The following is a 23,517-nucleotide window of genomic DNA, read 5'->3' on the forward strand; positions in this document are numbered from 1 at the left end:
ACAGTTGGCGGTATTAACAAGTTTAATAACTTATGCTACTATTCATTTTCAGAATCAGCCATCCTTGTCTTGACAACCACCACAATTTGTCCCACCTATATTCACACCAACCAGGTTTAACCTTCCAACTCACCGTAACGTGGAAGAAGCCTCTCTTTATGATGAGTTTGAAGATGATGATAATAGATCGATTAGAACTCAACTAAGAGTTTTCGACGTTGACCCTAGTAACGCCCAAGAGGTCATATATCCTACGATTATTCCTCTACGGAATACGAGGTACAAATGGCTCAGTTGAATGTCAACCAAGCCAAGATTCAAGCTTGGTTCAATCAATTAACCAAAGGTAACATTGATGAACACCATGATTGGAAAAATTCTATGAAGACTGTTGAACGAGCAATCATCCCATTTGGTGTAAAGCTACCATCTTTATCAAAATACGTAGGCAATTCTTCTAGATATATACAACGGCTATGACCCCTTTACATTTGGGAGAACTGACGATCCTCCAACTATTTCCACAATACTTAGATGATGTAACCTTACGTCGATATCACCAAAAGAATGCAGTGTACCTTTAAACTATCGATGAACTCGCATCAACCTTTATAGAATGATTCAACATAGAACAACCTGAGAAGAAGCTCAAGAACGTGAAATAAGGTGAAAATAAGAATTGTTCGGTTTTCATCGAAAGATGGAAAACTATTACTAAAGAAATCGATTCTTTACCCAGCAAACAAAGACAAATTAATATGATTTTGGATAATGTTAATGGTCGATACTCAATTGTATTTTCCATTTAAAATTTCTAAAAATGAAGAAACTCCTCGAGACTGGTAATAACCCCGACGAATCCTTTGAAAAGGAAATGAAAGAGGGTAAAATCGTAAAGACATATGCTACCCCTGCGCGACCTCAGAGAAAGGACAAAACTGAAGTTCATTAGGTCACAGTTGTTTGGCAAGCTTTGACCTCTCCTAAGCCAAGTCTAAGCAAACCAATATTGGTTAAAACAAATTCCCCGACGGCATCTAAATCGTTAATATCAAAGGCCCCGAGATCTCAAACTTTTGATGATTTGGGTATAACCCTTAAATCAAACTTTTGCTCTCCTTCAACAAAGGAATCTAGTCAAGCCCTTAACTCTATGAGATGGTAAGGAGTTCCTCGGAAAATTTTAAAATACATGGTGTGCATACTATCAGATGAAAGGTCACTATACTGATAACTGTAATGCCCTTAAGCACCAATGCCAAGATCTAATTTATTAGAAGATCATCACGAAACCTGAGATCGCGAAGAATTTGTTTCTCGATCACCAGGTAAATGTGATCTATGTGGATGAACATATTGACAATCTTCAAGTTAACATGGTCAATCCATGGCCTAAAAAGGAGGATCGGACAATTCCACCTCCGCTGACGGTATCTCAAAATTGGTGGATCCCTGATAATCCCAACACGAATTCTGCAAGAAATGTACGACATGAAGTCTTAGCAACCCGAAGCAGATCTGACTTCCAACCCAATTTTATTAAAACAACCCATACCAATACGACTAATCTTTATAGACCATCTAATGGCTCATCTTTTGATAGCTAGACTTTTAAAAAATAAAAATAAAAATTTCAATGGGTGCGGAGGACATAGCTCGCAAGCCTTTCCCGAGCATAATAAATAACGAACCCCTTATGGAAACTCTAGTATAAGGTACGTTTGTACACGTACATTTTACTGATTTTTCTAAAATCAATTGGCTACTCTATTTTCAAAAAATAATTTTTTTCTTAAATTATTTATGTTTAATTAATTTAAACCGAATTTCAAATCAAATCGTCATTTGGTTACATCAAATCTCATATTATTAAAATCTGAATAAAATTAATTATTTTTACATAATTGATTTTCAAAACTTTCAGGTACTATCAAAATCTTTGAAAAACTAATGTTTTATTTTGAAAAGATGGTTGACACACAAATTAAGGTTGAAACCATCGAACCTCAAGCCACCCTGGGTCCCCCGTATTGCCACGTGTCTTCCAAGCACGTGCTAGGCTACGAAAGATATTTTCTATGATTACAAAATGCATTATTATTGGTTTAGTGCTTGGTTACATGTGAAAAAGGACTTCCGCGCTACATTTCACGTGTCTGTCACATTACTGTCTCTATTTTAAACTTTTGACTATTGAGAATAATATTATTCTACATCTTATTTATTTATTAAATCTTAGAACATGTATCTAAAGTTAATCCAAACCTAAAATGTGTCTAGTTTTGTATCATTTTGTTTCTAAAGCATGTGTCTATGTCATGGGTCTTAAATCTAAAAATAAAAATTGATAGTACCTATAGACGAGTGGCAAAGCTCGAGGAATGGTACCTAAAAAGAAGTTGTATTAAAAAGAAATGGAATCGGAACAAACCATAAATTCAAACTCATTACTTTATTTTGTTTTTATTAGAAATCATTTTATTTATATATTCATTTTAAAAGTTTTTCAAATACAAATAATAAAAATAAAGGGACAGAAATTAAAGTTTATTGGATAAAGCTCATTAACTGATAGAATTAGAAATACTCTAGTTAGAAAGCATGACTAATCCTACAAACACTAACCGGGATGCTTCCAACACTGATTTCGATAAATTCTAAGAAGAATTTGTGCATAGTGAACTCGTTCAAGCTGACCCATATGCATAGACGAGAAAGCACCACTTTGTGGACCATGTAATTTTCAAAACCTTTTAAAAAAAGAGTCATTCATCTTGATTTTTACTATTTAAAGTTTCACCAATGTGGTCTATGTTTGTTTATTGTCTTGATTAGAAAAATCCTAAATAAAAACCTTTGCTCATTCTTTTAGGAAAGATATGTTATCTCATATGATATGAGCTGTTAAATTCAACTCACCTTAATTTACACACAAAAAAAAAAAAAAAAAAAAAAAAAAAAAAAAAAAAAAAAATATTGTGGAAAATAATGTGAGTTGAATGAGATTACATCTAATGTCTCATATAGCATATCCGGACCCATCTTTTGGTCTTCGATTAGTCAACGAATACCTCCTCTTTCTCTCTCATCTTCTTCGCTGCAAGAACACTACTTTACAGCTAATATAAACAGAGAATATCTATAAAAATCTTTGTTTCTACATTTCCCCGTTCTGCTTCTTGAGCTAAACTTGGATGGATGGATGGATGTAAGTAGCAATGCATCGTCTACCTCGATTCGTCCTTTCTAGCGAGAAGCGTAAAGAGATCCAGTCGAGGAAGAAAGGCAGGAGACTCGAGCGCATGTATGCGAGGAAGAACATGGAGTACGATGCAACGAGTTCTCACTCCTTCTCGGACGGGTCACGGAGTCAGTTACTCGATTCGACGCCGAGTAGTTTCAGAATTGAAGGGAATGTAGGGGAACTCGAGGAAATTTACAGGAAATTAGGGTTTTCGGGGCCAGAAGATTTTGAGATACCAGAGGAGGCGTGGGAGGCTAGAAAAAATCGTTCTTCTGATTCTGTACAACCGGTTGATTCTTCTGATATTGTAATGGAAATTGAAAGCCTTAGATTAGATCAAACTGTTGCAATTGTTCGTACCACTGAATTAATTGGGAATCGATTAGTGCCCGCTTCTTCAATTTCTGGTCATGGTAGCTCAGAAGGAGGCACTAAGTGTGTTCGTCCACCTTTTCTCTCTCCTCCGCCGGCGATTTCACTGCCGGTGATGGATGATACGTGCTCAAACTGGGACTTAGTGAATTCTTTTGCGCCTTTTAATGCTTCTTATTCGGAGAGAGAGTTGAATTCGGACGGTGATGGAGGAGGCCTTGTGGATGTATCGAAGCGGAAAGAAGTGAATAGTTTGATGTTTGGGGAGACGTCTTTTCTATCTCGGTCATGTTCATTTACTACTACTTCAAATGAAGACGATTCTTCTAGTGCTACTACAGAGCGCACATTGAACATATCTCCCAATGGAAGATTCAGACCCACTATCACTTCTTGGCAGAAGGGTGACCTTCTTGGACGTGGGTCATTCGGCTCTGTTTATGAAGCCATTTCTGAGTTAGTGCTACACATTTTTTGTTTTCTTTTTGTACATGTGTCACATATCTTATTTTAGGTTTTGCATGTGTGCCAGTGCCCATACCCTCTCTTCTTTCATAGTTTTTTTTTTTTTTTTTTTTCCATTGGTGCCTTAGCCTTTAAATAGAGATCTAAAGTTTGAATAAAAATATCCACAAGATCTTTGAGTTAGTATGTTTGATTTGGATGTTTACAGCTGAGACATATATAGAAAACCACCAATATATCTTGAGGTAATGTAAGAAGCATAATTTGAGAAGAAATTGAAAGAAGTAGAATGTCTTTTGCTTAAAATAAACATTTCCATTAAGATGATGATTGAAAGACAAGATTTTTATTGAAAATCCAATTCTGTATGATAGGAGTATTACAAACATAGTCCTTCCTTTTGTAGTGGTATTAGAAATGTGACGAAAGGGTTGATAAAAAACTCAACGATAATATTTACTTTGTACTCAAACCACATACTTTTGTTGGATTGATTCAGATCTGTTTGTTAAAGTACACAGAAAGGGTGTTGAAAAGGCATTGTTGGACTTAACCTGGAAAAATTAGTTGAATAAAATGATGTATATTCAAACACATGCGTCCAGGAGAGAGCCACAGCTCAATTAGTTAGTGGCTATGTGGTCCATTTGGAATGCTAAAATTATGAAATTGAGAGCATGAAATTATCCTATATTCTCTAAAAGGAATCTAGAGTTTGTGGTAATCCCACCCTGTCCCCCTAGCAAAAAATATGGTTTATATTGTTTTGACATATTCTTTACCTTATGTGCTTCTATATTCTAGTTTAACTGAACTGTTTTTTAGTTCCTTTGAGTTCTATGTTTTGCTCACTTCTCTATACCAATGAGGAGATTGGTTTGTGTCAGAATTCGATTGGAATTTGAATTTGGGCATTGTTTATTTTAGAGTTGGGTAAAATTGGAATTCAAAACCTATACATTTTCTTCCATCTCAACACCATTCTTCATCAGAACTACACTTCTACTAGATTTTCAAAACATATGATTTGATGTCCAATTATAAAAAAAATTGGAATTGAATTTGGCATTTCAATTTCAATTCCAATTATGAGTAACACTTTAAAGAAGCTATATTTACTTCAGGTACTTCATATCTCACACTGCAAGAAAGCTGAAAAAATGCCTTCGCTTAAAGACATATTTGTCATGAGTTCAATACTTGTTGATTACACATCCTTTTGTTTGGGCTTACAAGCTGTACGAAATAAAATCCTTTTATTCTATTGTTTGTTCTGAACATTTGCACAAATAAGAATATATTTTCTTTTTCAAGAACCCTCTTTTGAGAAATATTGTCAGACTACTTACATTTAAATGCATTAAATTGTAGATGTGGCTATTGTAGATGACCTAGGCACACATGAGATTTTTATGTCAAATTGAATTAGATGCTTAGATGCTTAGATGCAAACACTGAACATGGATCATGTAAAAGGGCACTACACTGAAGCTGCTTTCATTTGACGTGATTCTGATTTGCTTGGTTGAATCATAATATGCTGACCCTTAGTACATCACAACAATAAGTTTGTTTCTTTCTTACAAAAAGAAAATTGCCCAGTTGTTGGAACGTTGATTTTCAAATGATTGTACTGGACTACTTGGTGCTCATTACTGATTCATTTATACTACATGTCCCCATATTGCACAAGTTTGTCAAAGTAATACATGATAAAAGGGACTACTGTTATCACTTCATTTATGTGCCATATCTGAAAAAATAATACCTTGTAAAACTGAAATAGAATATAAAATAAAATTGAAATTCCGAGTTACTGACATGTTAGTTCTCATAATTATGCTTGAACTTGCTTTATTGTGGACATGACAGAAGACTTTAAACTTGCTTCTCCAATTTCTTTCCTGCAGTGAGGGGTTCTTTTTTGCGGTAAAGGAAGTTTCCTTGCTGGATCAAGGTGAACTAGGAAGACAAAGTCTTTACCAACTTGAACAGGTTTACAACTCATTGCTCTGCATTTTTGGTCACACACTTTACTTGTTTCCTCTGTATGGTCCTTCAAACGGTTGATTTTCCTTTATTCTTTTTTTTTGCCTCTGCTCCAGGAAATTGCTCTTCTGAGCACACTTGAGCATGATAATATTGTACTATACTATGGAACCTATAAGGTACAACTTCCATTCTACTTGACATAGTTCTCCTTATCCATTCTTTATCTGGTTTGAAAATTGGGGCAGATGGATATCTCAGCTTCAAGGATTCTTTCAGTTACTCTGTCCTGTTAATCTATATTATTTTTAGAATGCCAACTCATTTTTTTTAGTCTGAAGTTTGAAATTTGTAGAACTAATTATCAAATTTGTGTGCTTCTCAAAAAGGTAAATTTTATCCAACTATTGATATCAAATGATTTGACACGTCAAATAATGATTAAATAGAATTCAGTATATATAATCATACAAATTCTTTTTTGCGAACACAATTTGTAATGTAGCTACCAAATAATAATTTCAAATTCAAGTTGAATATTGCTGCTCATATAAACAATCCGACTATGAACTCCATCAAATATGCTAAACGACAATCCACCATTTTCTGCCCATCGTTAGTTAACTCCTTTGTCAATCAATAATTTCCTTTGTGGGCCTCTCTAATCGCTTGTAAAATATGCACAATCACAAACTGATGATTTGTAACCTTAATGCAGCACACTTTATAACATGTTTAAGGTTTCAACTTTTGAAGTTTACAAAACTGAATACATCATGTATTTGTAGACGTCCATAGGCAGCTGCATGCCCCAGTGCAATGAAGATGATCATTCCTTCCCACACAATGTACAAATTTTCATCTTGCCTTCTGTGTTTATGAAAAATCAACTATTTTTGGTCTATAAGCTCAAATTATACTTGGACTATATTTTTACCTTTACCAGGATGAATTTTGTTCACTTACTAAGGGCATCTGATTGAAATAAAATTTTGATGGATTTCAAACTGTAACACAATTTAACTTTAAATAGAGATTTAACGGGTTTGTCACTTAAACAGAGATTTTCCAAAAAAAGATTAATCGTAGTTAAGACACAATGATGTTAACAAAATTATGGAGAGGGAGAGGGACATTGATTTTAACGGATGACTTATTTTGCACACCTTATTAAGGAAGCTCACTGGTAATTGTGCTTTATGTGTTCATGCATACATTGCCCATATTGAAATTAATTTTCCCACTAATTAAGTATTTAAGATTGTCTCTCCAGATTGAGTTGATCCTCAACAATTTCTCTATATCTCTCCTAGCTTCTTATTCTTTGAACATCATTTGTCTTCCAAGATCATATTTAAGTTGTTTATTTGTGTTGTCATGCAAATAAGTATGCAACATTATTTTTTCTATTCAATGGCCATTGCAGGATGAAATAAATCTATATATATTTCTTGAGCTTGTGAATAAAGGGTCCCTTTTAAGCCTCTATCAGAAATATGATCTCCGCGTCTCCCAGATCTGTGCATATACAAGGCAGATCCTGCATGGCTTGACTTATCTGCATGAACGAAATGTGGTCCACAGGTACAAACAAAACCTATCATGTGATATTGAGTATAGAATGTCATACTATACTAGATTCTAAACTTTTAGTTTTATTACGTCAAATATTTCTTCTAGTTGCAACCTATTCTATGTGCATGATTAATGATTCCTCTGTTCACCTTACATGATATCATAGGTTGCTAATAAACTGAGTGGCACACAAGTAGCTAGGAATTTGGTTTTATGAAGGCTTGTGATATTATGAGAACTATACGTATACAATATGTAATCTAGGGTTGACAATACCTTAGTAACTGCCAATAAGATGTGAGATTAGAGGAGTAGAGAATGAGAATAATTGCATCAATTGATAGGAAGAAGAGATTGAATTAGAAGAAGAGATTAGAAGAGATGCAGAATGAGAATAGGAAGAGTTAATCAGGATTACCTGAAGAGTCAATTCATCAGTAGTGATTTCTATTCCAGTTCAGCAAGTATTTAAGGCAGAATCATTCACCAATTTACAAGACTCTCTAACTGCCTTTGCCAGCTAGCAAGGCCAGCTGTTACTGTCCTTCTGTTATAACTAATGCAATTACTCAACTGCTACAAGACCTTTCATATGCTGTGTAACAGCTTATTCCAGACTAAAAAACCTGCTGTGTGAATACAGCTTATTAACAACGAAATTACCGAACCTGCCGACTTCGTTAATAATCCGTCGACTTATTAAGGGTTAGGAAACCTAACCCTAAAATCCTCTCGTAACAGCTTGTTCAAGCTAGTCTGGATCCCATCTTTAGGCATGGGATTTATATTGAGCTGAGATTGGGCCTAAGTTTGCGTGCTTAGTTAAGCTCTCAACCTTGTTAATGAAGCTCTGATACCAAAACAGAATACAAACTGGAGATAGATTAAAAACAGAGAGATAGAAGAAGACAGGGCATTAATCTGGCCTCTGTTCTTGGAGAGTTCTTTGGCTAATCTTGTCACGCGATTATTTTTTTTATTGTAATTAAATTGGATTATATATATATTTTTTGAAAAAATGTCAACTTTTATTGTAATCGAGAGTGGAACACAAGGAACGTTCGTAAACAGTTCACAGAAAAGAAAGAAAAAACCAAAAATACAAAAAATTTAGATTCCGATAAGCTCGAGGTAGTCCTATACGGTGCACATCTCCTTCTTCTTGATTGATGCGAAAGTATGAAGAAGAAAACCTTTAATCCTACCGGCCTCGAATTCTTTCCTTGATGATTTCTCCTATTTAGTTATTTCCATAATATCTACCACATACTAAGTGGGATGCACTTTCATTCATTGTTAATAACCCCTCTCGAGCATCTCGAGATCCATTTTCTCCCAAAGTCTCTAATGTTAATATTAGGATGCATGGGCCATGGATGATTGATAACATTCTGAAGAAGGGCCCAAATTGAAGAGGCCATGGGACAATGATGGAGACTATGATTTGTCGTTTCTTCGGCTTGAAGACAGAGACTGCATCTGTTAGCAAGGGAAAAACCTTTTCTTTTAAGTTTGTTGAGTCATAATATCTCCGTGTATAGTCTCCCATGCAAAACAAGAAATTTTGGTGGGAATCTTTGGCCTCCAAAGCTCCTTCCAAGGATAGTGCTCATCAACTCCCTTGGGAATAGAGGCGTTATAAATGTAACTTGACTGTGAATTAGGGATCCCTTCAAGGAGAAACTGTCCCACTCTGTAGAGATTGTGGTATCGATAACTTTGCAGCCTCAACAGTGGAGAGCATGTGGTTGAAAGTGGGTGACCAAACGATCGATGAACCGGTGAACCTCTGCAATTGTGGCCCCCTTTTTGTTAGAAACTTCATAGAGATCGGAAAAAACAACTGAAAGGGTTCTGCTAGGATGCCACGGGTCAGCCCAGAAGAGAATTTTTTGTCGTTCCATTAGAAAAGTGAAGGAGGGGATGGAGGGATCCCCATAGTTTTGCAATGTTACCCCAAATCCTACAACCACGGTTAACTCTGTTGGCTAAAGGGATCCATTCAAAGTCTAATATCGTATTTGGATGAAATCGCTTTAGCCCATAAACTGTTATCATCGTTATGGTATTTCCACCACCACTTACAAAGGAGTGAGTGGTAACTTATAGGATATAAGGTTCTTGATTCTGAGTCTGCCTTCATGCTTACACAACTTAGTATTGTTCCAATTAACCAAATGAGAGACGCGTGTAGAGCTAGAATTACTCCAAAGAAAGTTACTCATAATTGTCTCCATTCTTTTTGCCGTGGCCACCGGAATGTGGAGAATAAACATCACATAGGTTGGGATAGCTGATAGAGTACTCTTGATAGGGGCGAGCCTCCTGCATTTCGATAACCTTTGTTCAAACTTTTCAATAATAAGGTTCCAAGTATCCATACTTCTAATCTTTGCGCTAAGAGGAAGCTCGAGGTAATTAGATTGCAAGGATCCGATTTTAAAGCACAATATATCTTCCAACACTTGGGTGTTAAGAATGTTTCCGACAAAGAACATTTTAGATTTGTCTTTGTTGATACGGAGTCCCGAGCAAGCTTCAAAAAGAATGAGAATCATTTTGAGGCAAAACAGATTAACTTTTGTAGGGTTTGCTAAACAAAGTGTATCATCGAAGTGTTTCCATAAGTGTTTGCTTATTCATAACCTCATTTTCCGATAAATCTCGAAGTTAATCGGCCCTCTCAATATCGTCAATTTCCTTGGTAGTCGCTTCGATGTTCAATTTGAGAGAACTAAAATTAGTATGCCTCCATTCTTTTATAAATACTTTAAAGATCCTTTTGTTTGTGGGCCAAAATAATGAGGGTCTGCCCGAAACCAAATTATGTGTCGTCCACCCGTTGTTGACTGCTGAGGTGAAATTAGTATTATCTAGTAGAACGTTCTCGAATTAGAAAGAGGGGTTTGACTGATGAAAAAATCCGCAAGATAGCGTGATAGGTCTGTGATCTGAAAGACGCCTTGTCCTGGCTATTTGTGAGGAATAACCTTTCCCAGAGTTAAAAAGAAAAAGAAATCTGTTGTTTGGGAGGAATTACCTATCCCAGTCCGAGTTAAAAAGAAATCTGTATATTCTCGACATTTGGCCGCTGTTTCTGTTACTAAGGTGTAAAGGAATGTAATGTGGTAGTAGAGTTTGGGAAGAAAGATCAGGTTGGGGGTCAAAGATTTGGGGTTAGAGAAATGGGGTTTGATATATGGGTTTGTGGGATAAAGTGGGTTGGATAGTCTATTGTTAGGGAGAGTAATGAGTGGACTGGGTAATCTGATTTGGAAGGATGGGTTGAGAAAATTGATTTGGCTGGTGTGGGGGAGAGGGTTGGAAAAAAGGGGAGCTAGTATGGGATAGGAAGAAAGGGTTCAGATGATAATAGAAAGGTTGGTGAGATGTGTTTGAGTGTGTTAAGTGGTTAATTATTTTTAAGGATTAAAGGGGACGGGTGTTTTGTCTCCTTTTGTAATGGTACGGAACTGGGGGCTGGTGGGATAGGGGAACTGAAGAGCAGAAAAGTTTTGAGCTTCCACATCTCTGGGAAACGGGGATTTGTAGGGGTGTTACAGTCCCTAGGAAACGTGGATGGTGAGCTGGAGGTCCCCATAGAGGGCCCGGGATTTCGCAAAGACACCGCCGGACCAGCCTCCAACCATATCGGAATGTCAGATCAGACCTCTGTCCTCGATGGGAATCCTCACCGGAACAGTAGAACCTGAGCCGCAAATTCTGATTCTTTCCCATTGGAGGTTGGATTTTGCTTCAGTCTGTTTGTCGATTTCAATGAGACCGCCACAAACATTTCTGATCTTTGATAGTCTCTTGGTTTCAAAGATGAACAGGCAGACCCGCGATCCGGATCCAAACAAAGATGAACAGGTTTCCGATCACTTGAGTCTTTAAGCCCTCCGAACTATGTTAGAGAAGGAGCATTCACCGTCGAGTAGAATAATGAGCCTGAAAGAGAGGTCATTATCGTACTTCAGACCGCAAAAGGCTCCTCTACAATTGGTACCAGCCTACGCCGCAAGCTTAGAGTTATCTTTGAATTGACCCAGCTTGCAGTATCTAGTTCGCGGTTTTCTTGTCCAGGCAACCAGAAGTCGTGCGTCCACCTGGGTGAAGTGGAGGCTCCTGAGTTTTCTTCGGCCCTTCTCGGTGCAGGATTATTTTGACAGAAACATGGTTTATTTATATGCTTTCTAGGTAATCCTTATTGTTCGTATTTATATTTTATTTGAGGACTTGTGGTTGCTGCCTTGTGAGTTTGCTGATACATCCTTCTTTTCTTTAACGAATCATATTTTAATCAGATTAGAATAAATGGTTTTGTTGAAAGATATTATTTTAGCACACTTTAGGTCTCTCTTGATCGACTTGGCAGTAATTGATGATTTAGTTTATTGGGATCTACATTGCTTTTGTTATGATACTGAACTGGTAGAACATTCCTATGTTCTTAAATAGTTAGGAACAGTTATTTATCTCGACAAGTCCTCTTGGGCCTTCCCAGTCAACCACCTAAACAACTAAACATGTTAACATTGTGTAGTCCTCACAGGCAAAATAAGTTCTGAGATCTTGTTTCTCCTTTCCTCTCTTTTCAGGGACATCAAATGTGCGAATTTATTGGTTGACTCGTATGGTTCTGTTAAACTTGCAGATTTTGGTTTAGCAAAGGTTCTTATACTCTGTCCTGGCTAGAATATCCTACGTTTAATAATTGATCTTCTTCCATTTACTTGTCCTGAGCTTGTGGTGTTTATCCCCTTCATTGCAGGCTACGAAGTTGAATGATTTAAAATCCTGCCAAGGGACTGCATTTTGGATGGCCCCAGAGGTTAGCCTAGAAACTATCTTTGAATTTCCCCATTGACATTAATGACATCACTACACATGCACATATAACCATGAAATGATATTTTGATACTGATGTGAGATGTATATTAGCTTGTTTAGATTTTGTAGAATCTCTGTAAAAATTTGGAAAATTCTATTGATCAAGGTATCCTAGAAGAAAATAAAGGGATATTGGATTAGTATTTTATTTGATTCTATTAAATTTCTCCGATTCCATAAAATGTAGATTGAGATGTATATAAAAGAGCATACTAATGTACTTGGAAATAGGCTTCTCTCAATCGAGTTAGGGCTGTGTTGGATGAGAAGAGAATGTAACTAGAATTCTACCTGTATGAGAAGAGAAGACAAATCTTAGTTGACAAACTAAAAATTGAAGTGAAGAAGAATGAGATGAGGAGAGAAAAACAAATACTAATCATAACATAATCTGCTTCTAACATCCGGAAGCTTGTTTATAGTATGTTGTTAACTTAGTATGGAGCTGAATAGCCACCTTAGTAACCGTTTTAAAAATAACTATCGAAATTGGCATACTGACTTGGAAAAATCCTCCGTAGCCGACATGAGTTTTACACTCTTCATGTTCATTCATCATAATAATCTTGACCCTAATTTTACCCGTTACATACTACTCTTAGTGGGCCTAACTATTACATAAGCCATGCTTTATAGAATAATTACTCATGACACATACCATGGAGCTTGAAAATGGTTGCCGCTGAACATGGGTGTCTTATGCTCCTTAAATGTGCCATTTGGATAATCGATTGACTACCACAGACTTAGGAAGCACTTCAATGAAGTTCATGGAGATCACTCCATATTGTTTGAGGTATATCAAGTATTAGAATTGTTACGCCATACTTTCCTACTTTTATGCACCTAAATCAACGTGATTTCGAATATAAATGCGGAAACTCTAGGGTGCCTATTGGACACGATTATTGAAAATGTTGATATAAAAGTCGGTCTTACGGTCTCGGTCCCTCCTCCCACACACATCTCCGGCACCATGCTCCACTCCAAATCTTCCTTCACCTGATATGAAATCTGTGCGGCTGAGTTCTTACACCACACAAGCATAGTGAGTCTAGAGACCCAACAAACATTATATAAGAAGACATTTTAAGACATTGCATTCATGAGTGTTTTTAAGGGAATATCATCATGTACAATTATATCTGAGCCATATTCGGATCCTTAGCTTGGAGAGCTGATCCTCCAGGGAAGGCATCCATTCGTCAATTCCGACAGCAATATTTTGGAATCAGACTACCAGAGCTCATGCCGATAGCCATCCTCCTCTATATCCGTCAATTCCATTGAATCTATATCCCTTTATAAAATCATCATTTTTTAGAAATCATGGATATGCATTGAAAACATTCTTTAAAACCATATGCATCGTTTTATATAAAATACATGAATAAATAGCACTGTGTGGGTTTATAAATCGGTAGAAAAGAGTACTTGCCTGATAATTCCTTGTTTACGAAATCATCGGTCGGACCACTCGGTCCTAGGTGCCATCATCCACGGTCATAGATCTCTGTCAAGACCGCATATTCCTCGGTCTAGAAAAGTTGATTTTGGGATGTGACAAACTACCCCCTTATAAAGAATTTCGTCCCCGAAATTCGATCATAAGGGTAGTACTACTAGTGTTTATGAAAAAAATGGTTTCATGAAAAACATTAGTTCCAATCACTATAAAAACTATTTCATGTCATGCAAAACATCATTTTAAAACAATTTACAGACATGAAGGCCTTGGATGTGCATCTGCAGGAGCATATGTGTGAAAGTGCTAAGGTTCGGAACCGTTGCTCTGATACCAACTGAAACGTCCCTGCTCATATAATAATAACTACTGCTCAAACCTGTATATCTATTTATCATTAAGAACACTAGTTGAAGCCATATACAACTTGTCCTGTTCAAAAGATATACTTCATATATATAAATTTCATATATATAAATGCTTCTTCATAACAGCTACAAGAAGCTACAACAAAATAACCCACTAACATGATTATGTACAAGTCCTATATACATGCACCCTTAGGCAGTAAGAAATGATCCAAAATAAAAGTCAAGTGTTTATACAAAAAGACAAGTAAATCTAGCAGCATCGGTCCCTCCTCCCACACTCTCTCCAACAACTTGCTCCTCTCCAAGCCTCATTTCCTCAAGTGTACAAAAGTTAGGGCTGTGTACCTACACCATACATAACATAGTGTGGTTAATGACTTAACAAGCAATTAAGTATTTTAAAACCTGTTGAAATGCTTTGCTTTTAAAAAGAAAGATGTATGCATAAAATGTTCATACTTTAAAAGACATGATCAGTCCATAAAACCATTGACATGTTTAGAAAATATGAGTTCATGGGGCCTGTACAGTAACAACTTGAGCCATATTTGACCCTACACCATTCAGAGTTGATCTTGAAGGAAAGAAATTCGTTTGAGCCGTATTTGGAAAAGACACAATTAGGAGTCCATCTCTAAAAGCCTTTAACCTGTTTGGACAGTTTTTTGGTTGGGCAGCAGTAAATAAAGCTAATGCTAAATACTCTGGTCCCTTAAATAATCATCCAGTACATTTGGAATCAACTGACTAGAGCTCATGTCAGCCAGCCTCCTCTCGTTTCCGTCAATACACATTCATCAATAATATGCGTCAATGTATGCATAAAACTTAAGGGTTTTTGTTTTATTAAAGTGTACTTAACAAATCATGGAAATCCTATCATTTCTGGAAAATATGATGACCCTTGTCATGCTTGAGAAAACATGTTGTTTATAAACCAAGTTTGTCAATAAAACCATATTATGCCATAAAAACATGTATTTCAAACATATATGAAAATTATGCAGAAAATACTTAAAATACATAGCTATGTGTGGCTTTAAGAGTGAGTTTAAAAAAAGGTTTGCCTTAATTTCGAAACTGGAAAAAGAAGATGATCTTGGCTAGGGTTTGCTCTTGCTTTAAAGAAAAACTCCTAAGTCTTGCTTAAAGAGAGAGAGAAAACTGAATTTCTAAGTGAATCAAGGTAATGGAGGTAAGGTGAGCTAATGACTGTCATGCTATGTGTGAAGCATGCAACTGACTTGGTCAACATTCAAGTGGTTAGGGTGGAATGTTATTAAGCTGCCAAGTGTTCCAATTAAATGATAAGCAAGTGAGTTTAATTAGTGACTAAAGAGAAAATTAAATTAGGATTAAAACTTATCCTAATTTTTCAGGCGGGTCCCCTACATGGGTCCCTTCAACTTGCAACTTGCTGTTTTATGAAAAATTGCCTAAGTATAAATTGTGAGCCTCTTCTACATGGGTCCTTCTACCAAATGTCCTACAATATAATTAACACAGTAATTTTTATATCTCAGCTCCTAATAATAATAATAACAAGTCTATTCCTAACATGACTTATAAGTGAATATATAAGGGTGAACATTCCAGAATTGCACCATTGACCCTACTAGCCTTTCATACAGAAAAAGATGAGTTTGGGCATAACAATTCTACCCTACTTATAAAAATTTCGACCTCGAAATTACTTACAGAACAGTTCAGGATAATTCTGCTGCATATCTTGTTCTACTTCCCAGGTGGCTTCTTCTATAGAACTATTGTGGCAAATCACCTTGACCATACTCACCTCCTTATTCTTTAGCTTCCTGGTTTGTCTGGCCAGATCTGGGTTTGGTCTCTTTTCATATGATAGATCCTTTGCTAATTGTACTTCTTTATAATGAATTACATAATTGACTTTAGGAATGTACTTCCTCAAATTGAACACATGAAAAACATTAAGAACAACAACAAGACTAGGAGGTAATGTTAATCTATAAGCAACCTCACAGATTATGAAATATATGAAATAGATAAAAACAGATTAGTTAGGATTTTTTTCCCTAAGTTTATGTTATTTAGTTAAAACCCTGGATTATGTTTTATATATAGTGTAAACATCGCTGTTTCAAATTTTATTCTATAGAAATTTCGCATAAGAATATTGGAATTCTCGATTGGTACCAGACTTTTTTTTTTTATGAAATTATCGATTCAGTTGCTTCTCCCATTCTTTATTTCTTCCTGAATATCTTGTTTACACTCAGATTCTCAGAAATGAAGGTTATGGACTTGCAGCTGATATATGGAGCCTTGGCTGTACTGTATTAGAAATGCTAACCCGTCAGTTTCCATATGCTCCATTAGAACATGTAAGTGGCAATTCATCCCAATATCTATTAGATATTACTGTGTTTTAATTTGTATTATTAAGCTTTATTTGTTGGAGAAAATTCTAGATAATATTTCCAACTACCTCGACCAATAGATTAGCATGTATTTTCCTCCTTCAGGGAAAAAATCCCTAGTCTAAAAAATCATGTATTTGTGCTTATAATTTTGGTGACATATAACTGTTTTATTCTGTGCTGCAACAGATGCAAGCATTATTTAGGATATTTAAGGGCTTTCCACCATCAGTTCCCGAGTCTCTTTCTGAAGATGCACGAGACTTTATTTTAAAGTGTCTACAACTTAATCCAAATGCTCGTCCAACTGCCTCACAACTCTTGAATCATCCTTTTGTGAGGAGACCACTTAATACCTTCTAAGGCTTTGCAAGTTGAAATCAATTTTGGAGTCTTTTGAGCAACAATGTGCATAGTGACCATTCCATTTTAACCATCAAGAGCCAAAAATTACGGGGTGAATTTTAATAACTTGAGGTAAATCTTCATGTTCTTTCGTTAGATCATAGATGGATTTCCACTTGTATGGTTGATCCTTGGGTTTCTTTTCTAACCCTGAGATGGTGAATTGCTTATCTAACTAAAGGCAGTGTCTGATTGGGCTAGATGATGGCTAAAACAATCTTTGTTCTACAAACAACCTGCACAAACTTCATGATAATCTAACAATTGGATCATCGGCAAGAATCGTTTAAAGGTGGCATAATTCCCGGTTTATCTAGCAATCTACACCTTTCATACCAAATGCATATGGATTTGTATCAGAAAAATTGATCTGAACTTAGTTCAGCCTAGATCCATCCAGCTACTCCTATAATATAGGCGTCATTGATAGAATACGACTCTTCTGAATAGAGGCAGTGTCAAATTGGGTTCGATGATGGCTTAAAAAAACCGCGTTCTTCAAACAAACTACAAATTTCATGATAATCGAACAATTGGATCATTGGCGAGAGTGGTTTGAAGATGGCATAATTCCCTATTTATTCAGCTAGCAACACTTTTCATACCGAACATATGGATTTGTATTGAGAAGTTCATCTGAACTTAGTCCAACTTAAATCCAGATTCATATTTGTCTAAAATAGGTGTGGTGATAGAATGGCCCCTCGGACTAGAGGCAGAGTCCAATTACGCTTCATGATGGCCCCTCGGACTAGAGGCAGTGTCCAATTACGCTTCATGATGGCTAGTAAAAAAAAACGGTTCCTACAAATTATCCAAATCTCATCATAATCGGATTCGACCGTTGACGGGATTCGCTTGAAGGTGGCATGATTTTCGGGTTGTCCAGCTTTTCATGTATCAAAAAAATCATTTGCGGTGTAGGAGCGAGATCGTGTTTCCAAATTGGGGGTGTGGAAAATAAGTGGAGCGTTAAATGTTAGCTCTATGTGAAGGTGGGAACAATCTCAATTGTTTGAAGAACAAGCCAAACAAAGCAATTTCTCCAAGGGCAAAGCATATGGCTTTTTAATACGTCTATCTTGTCCACAATTTTTGTACTATGGAATGATGTAATGTATTTTATTTTTTATTTTGCATAGCCTTGTATTATAATGTGTTTTTTGAAACTATTCTATTGGGAATTATCTAGTGATTCAATCAATTTTACCTGGCTCCATGTATAAACACTTTCTATCTATGTTTTTTTCTTATATGAAATTAAATTTAATCAGAGATAAAATCATAATTTGTTTATTTAGTGGATTCTTCTTCCTCCTCTAAGTTTACTAACATAAAAAATATTTTAAATGGAAACATTGTTCCTTGAATAGTTTTTTTTAATATCTTTTTACTAGGGTTTAATCTCAATGGTGGTGGCTAGTAAGACCTGATCCCAATAGTCATTACCCCTTTTCTTAATAATAACTATAACTCAATTCAATACATTAATAATTGATTGAATAATCTGCTGGTGGAGGCCTTAGTGGGTACTTTCTTAAATTTTCATAACTTTTATTTTTGTTGTTGGTTACCTCAATCTCATTTTCCATTATATGTAGCTGAGACATTCATTAAATCCAGTAAGAGCTTTAGAAAATAAAAATTCCTGTTTGAAAAAAGTATGCTGATTGCTGACTCAACAAACTTAATTTATTAATATAAATTAATTCTAAAATTATTAGGATAAGGATTATCTACAAAGACTTAATCTTTTTTTCGGATTAGGACAAATTGTTAGAGAAAAGAATGTGTCACATAAGCAAGTGGATAGATAACTTAACAAACTTAATTTATTATATAAATTAATTCTAAAATTATTAGGATAATGATTATCTAATCTTTTCCAATTAGGACAAATTGTTAGACTATACAAGGCTTCACATAATCAACAATTATTACTGAAACTAGCATTTTTCCCGTGCATTTGCACGAGTATTAATATAAAAATCGTGAAAAAAATTACGGATAATATTTTTTATTTTATTTTTAACCGTTTTAAGTTTATGGGTGGGTCAACCCACAATCCGACCCAAGTATCCATTTACTCAACACCTATATAGATTAGTTAGTTAAAAAGTTGAACTTATATTAATATTAAAAGGTCCCGCGTTTATCAAATTTGGTGTTGAATTTAAAATATAAAGTCTTTGTAGCCTAGTTGGTTAAAGAATTGTACTTGTTTTGTTAGGTTGCAAGTTCGGAACATACCTCTAGCATTTTTAATTTTATTTTTAACCGTTTTAAATTTAAAAACGGGTCAACCCACAATCCGACCCAAGTATCCAAATTAACCACAGCTCTCGACCCGCCAATCCAGACACTTTAAAAATTAAGCATCATTATATATATATATAGATTAGTTAGTTAAAAAGTTGAACTTATATTAATATTAAAACGTCCCGCGTTTATCAAATTTGGTGTTGAATTTAAAATATAAAGTCTTTGTTAGGTTGCAAGTTCGGAACATACCTCTAGCATTTTTAATTTTATTTTTAACCGTTTTAAATTTAAAAACGGGTCAACCCACAATCCGACCCAAGTATCCAAATTAACCACAACTCTCGACCCGCCAATCCAGACACTTTAAAAATTAAGCATCATTATATATATATATATATATATATATAGATTAGTTAGTTAAAAAGTTGAACTTATATATTAATATTAAAACGTCCCGCGTTTATCAAATTTGGTGTTGAATTTAAAATATAAATTCTTTGTAGCCTAGTTGGTTAAAGAGTTGTACTTGTTTTGTTAGGTTGCAAGTTCGAAACATACCTCTAGCATTTTTTATTTTATTTTTAACCGTTTTAAATTTAAAAACGGGTCAACCCACAATCCGACCCAAGTATCCAAATTAACCACAGCTCTCGACCCGCCAATCCGGACACTTTAAAAATTAAGCATCATTATATATATATAAAACTCTAGCATTTTTAATTTTATTTTTAACCGTTTAAAATTTTAAAAACGGGTCAACCCACAATCCGACCCAAGTATCCAAATTAACCACAGCTCTCGACCCGCCAATCCAGACACTTTAAAAATTAAGCATCATTATATATATATAGATTAGTTAGTTAAAAAGTTGAACTTATATTAATATTAAAACGTCCTGCGTTTATCAAATTTGGTGTTGAATTTAAAATATAAAGTCTTTGTTAGGTTGCAAGTTCGGAACATACCTCTAGCATTTTTAATTTTATTTTTAACCGTTTTAAATTTAAAAACGGGTCAACCCACAATCCGACCCAAGTATCCAAATTAACCACAACTCTCGACCCGCCAATCCAGACACTTTAAAAATTAAGCATCATTATATATATATATAGATTAGTTAGTTAAAAAGTTGAACTTATATTAATATTAAAACGTCCCGCGTTTATCAAATTTGGTGTTGAATTTAAAATATAAAGTCTTTGTAGCCTAGTTGGTTAAAGAGTTATACTTGTTTTGTTAGGTTGCAAGTTCGAATCATACCTCTAGCATTTTTTATTTTATTTTTAACCGTTTTAAATTTAAAAACGGGTCAACCCACAATCCGACCCAAGTATCCAAATTAACCACAGCTCTCGACCCGCCAATCCGGACACTTTAAAAATTAAGCATCAATATATATATATATATAGATTAGTTAGTTAAAAAGTTGAACTTATATTAATATTAAAACGTCCCACGTTTATCAAATTTGGTGTTGAAATTAAAATATAAAGTCTTTCTAGCCTAGTTGGTTAAAAAGTTGTACTTGTTTTGTTAGGTTGCAAGTTCGAAACATACCTCTAGCATTTTTTATTTTATTTTTAACCGTTTTAAATTTAAAAACGGGTCAACCCACAATCCGACCCAAGTATCCAAATTAACCACAGCTCTCGACCCGCCAATCCGGACACTTTAAAAATTAAGCATCATTATATATATATAGATTAGTTAGTTAAAAAGTTGAACTTATATTAATATTAAAACGTCCCGCGTTTATCAAATTTGGTGTTGAATTTAAAATATAAAGTCTTTGTAGCCTAGTTGTACTTGTTTTGTTAGGTTGCAAGTTCGAAACATACCTCTAGCATTTTTAATTTTATTTTTAACCGTTTTAAATTCAAAAACGGGTCAACCCACAATCCGACCCGAGTATCCAAATTAACCACAGCTCTCGACCCGCCAATCCGGACACTTTAAAAATTAAGCATCATTATATATATATAGATTAGTTAGTTAAAAAGTTGAACTTATATTAATATTAAAACGTCCCGCGTTTATCAAATTTGGTGTTGAATTTAAAATATAAAGTCTTTGTAGCCTAGTTGGTTAAAGAGTTGTACTTGTTTTGTTAGGTTGCAAGTTCGAAACATACCTCTAGCATTTTTAATTTTATTTTTAACCGTTTTAAATTCAAAAACGGGTCAACCCACAATCCGACCCAAGTATCCAAATTAACCACAGCTCTCGACCCGCCAATCCAGACACTTTAAAAATTAAGCATCATTATATATATATAGATTAGTTAGTTAAAAAGTTGAACTTATATTAATATTAAAACGTCCCGCGTTTATCAAATTTGGTGTTGAATTTAAAATATAAAGTCTTTGTAGCCTAGTTGGTTAAAGAGTTGTACTTGTTTTGTTAGGTTCCAAGTTCGAAACATACTTCTAGCATTTTTAATTTTATTTTTAACCGTTTTAAATTTAAAAATGGGTCAACCCACAATCCGACCCAAGTATCCAAATTTACCACAGCTCTCGACCCGCCAATCCGGACACTTTAAAAATTAAGCATCATTATATATATATAGATTAGTTAGTTAAAAAGTTGAACTTATATTAATATTAAAACGTCCCGTGTTTATCAAATTTGGTGTTGAATTTAAAATATAAAGTCTTTGTAGCCTAGTTTGTTAAAGAGTTGTACTTGTTTTGTTAGGTTGCAAGTTCGAAACATACCTCTAGCATTTTTTATTTTATTTTTAACCGTTTTAAATTTAAAAACGGGTCAACCCACAATCCGACCCAAGTATCCAAATTAACCACCGCTCTCGACCCGCCAATCCGGACACTTTAAAAATTAAGCATCATTATATATATATATAGATTTCTTCCTATAACTTATTTATTTTACTTATATTTCTAATTAAAATGTTTCAAATTGAAATAAATATAATATATGTGAAAAATCAGGTTAACTTTTGACATAAAATAAATATATTATATATTATAATGGTTGATGGAGATCATCAACAAACTCTCTTACTCTCATTATTAATTCGGTTAAAACTTTAATTAGAAAATATATATCTACATAAAATTATAAATATAATTCAATAATTAAGTGATCAAACTAAAATCTCAGTTATATGTGTTCAGACTGGACTGGATTAAGATCTCAATTGGTACAAATTTGAGACATTTATACATATTTAAATATGAGTTATTCTTTTTTATGCATGAAAATGAGTTTAAATAAAGTGTTATTTGAGAAATATATCAAATCTCTTACAAAATCTTAATATTTATTTACAAACAGACATGATATAAGTTCAAAGCTGAGAAGTCAATAAAATATTTTTTTTTGGAAAAAGTCAATAAAATATTAATTGAACATATAAGTAATGTTAAATTGTTAAAAAATCATATGCTTGAGAGACTTAATTTGATGACTGATTAATAATTTCCATGATATTAGATTTTCATCCTCTTATTTTAACATTGTAACATTATTTCAATAATTTATAATATTAATTTGGTAACTTTAAAAGGTACATAAAATACACTAAGATTAATCAGTTTTTTTCTACTTTCATTTTAAAATATTTTAAACGACTCTCGACAATTTGTTTATTGTTTAATCGGCTAAAATGTTTATATCGTTAATTCCGTATTATTGTGTTATTAAAAATAAGTTTATAATATTAACCTATTTTAACCTTACACTGCACTATAGTGTCATACAATTTTGCAATAAGAAAAACTCGTATTTCTTAATTCATTCTTCATTCATTGATTTAATACTTATTCTTCAATATCCTTTTCTACTTCAATCTTTCTTTTCAAATTATTGTGAAGTTTTAATTTAATTGACTTCAATGACTTCAAAACCTATGTACATACTACTCATCTATATCAATAGTTTTAAATAATTTATTTATAGATAGATTATAATTTGAGTTGTAATTTTGTAATTCTTTTTGTAAGGAATAATCTATTCCACTAATTTATAACTTTTGCGAAAACTGTCAACAATATGGCGTAAACCTAATAAAAACAATTGAATGCAAGTTATCATGCAATTTGTCATATGTTATCTTAT

General features: G+C 34.3%; 1 protein-coding gene across 4 annotated transcripts; it reads left to right on the forward strand.

The window, feature by feature from the left end:
- The first annotated feature begins 3,100 nt into the window (after positions 1-3,100).
- On the forward strand, positions 3,101-18,383 carry LOC124914147 (mitogen-activated protein kinase kinase kinase 1-like). Of its 4 annotated transcripts, none has more exons than XR_007096802.1 (9): positions 3,101-4,072; positions 5,992-6,076; positions 6,187-6,249; positions 7,497-7,654; positions 12,247-12,319; positions 12,420-12,479; positions 16,630-16,734; positions 16,960-17,247; positions 17,357-18,383. XR_007096802.1 is itself a non-coding variant. In XM_047454636.1 (8 exons), the coding sequence occupies exons 1-8, from the start codon at positions 3,219-3,221 to the stop codon at positions 17,131-17,133; spliced, it is 1,572 nt and encodes a 523-aa protein (XP_047310592.1). In that variant the 5' UTR covers positions 3,101-3,218; the 3' UTR covers positions 17,134-18,383. The 4 variants fall into 4 exon arrangements, 1 of the variants encoding a protein (XP_047310592.1); XR_007096803.1 differs by having other exon boundaries at positions 17,377-18,383; XR_007096804.1 differs by having other exon boundaries at positions 17,859-18,383.
- The last annotated feature ends 5,134 nt before the right edge of the window (positions 18,384-23,517 follow it).

Source organism: Impatiens glandulifera, chromosome 9 (genome assembly GCF_907164915.1).
Source record: "Impatiens glandulifera chromosome 9, dImpGla2.1, whole genome shotgun sequence".
In the NCBI taxonomy this organism is placed as follows: Eukaryota; Viridiplantae; Streptophyta; class Magnoliopsida; order Ericales; family Balsaminaceae; genus Impatiens; species Impatiens glandulifera.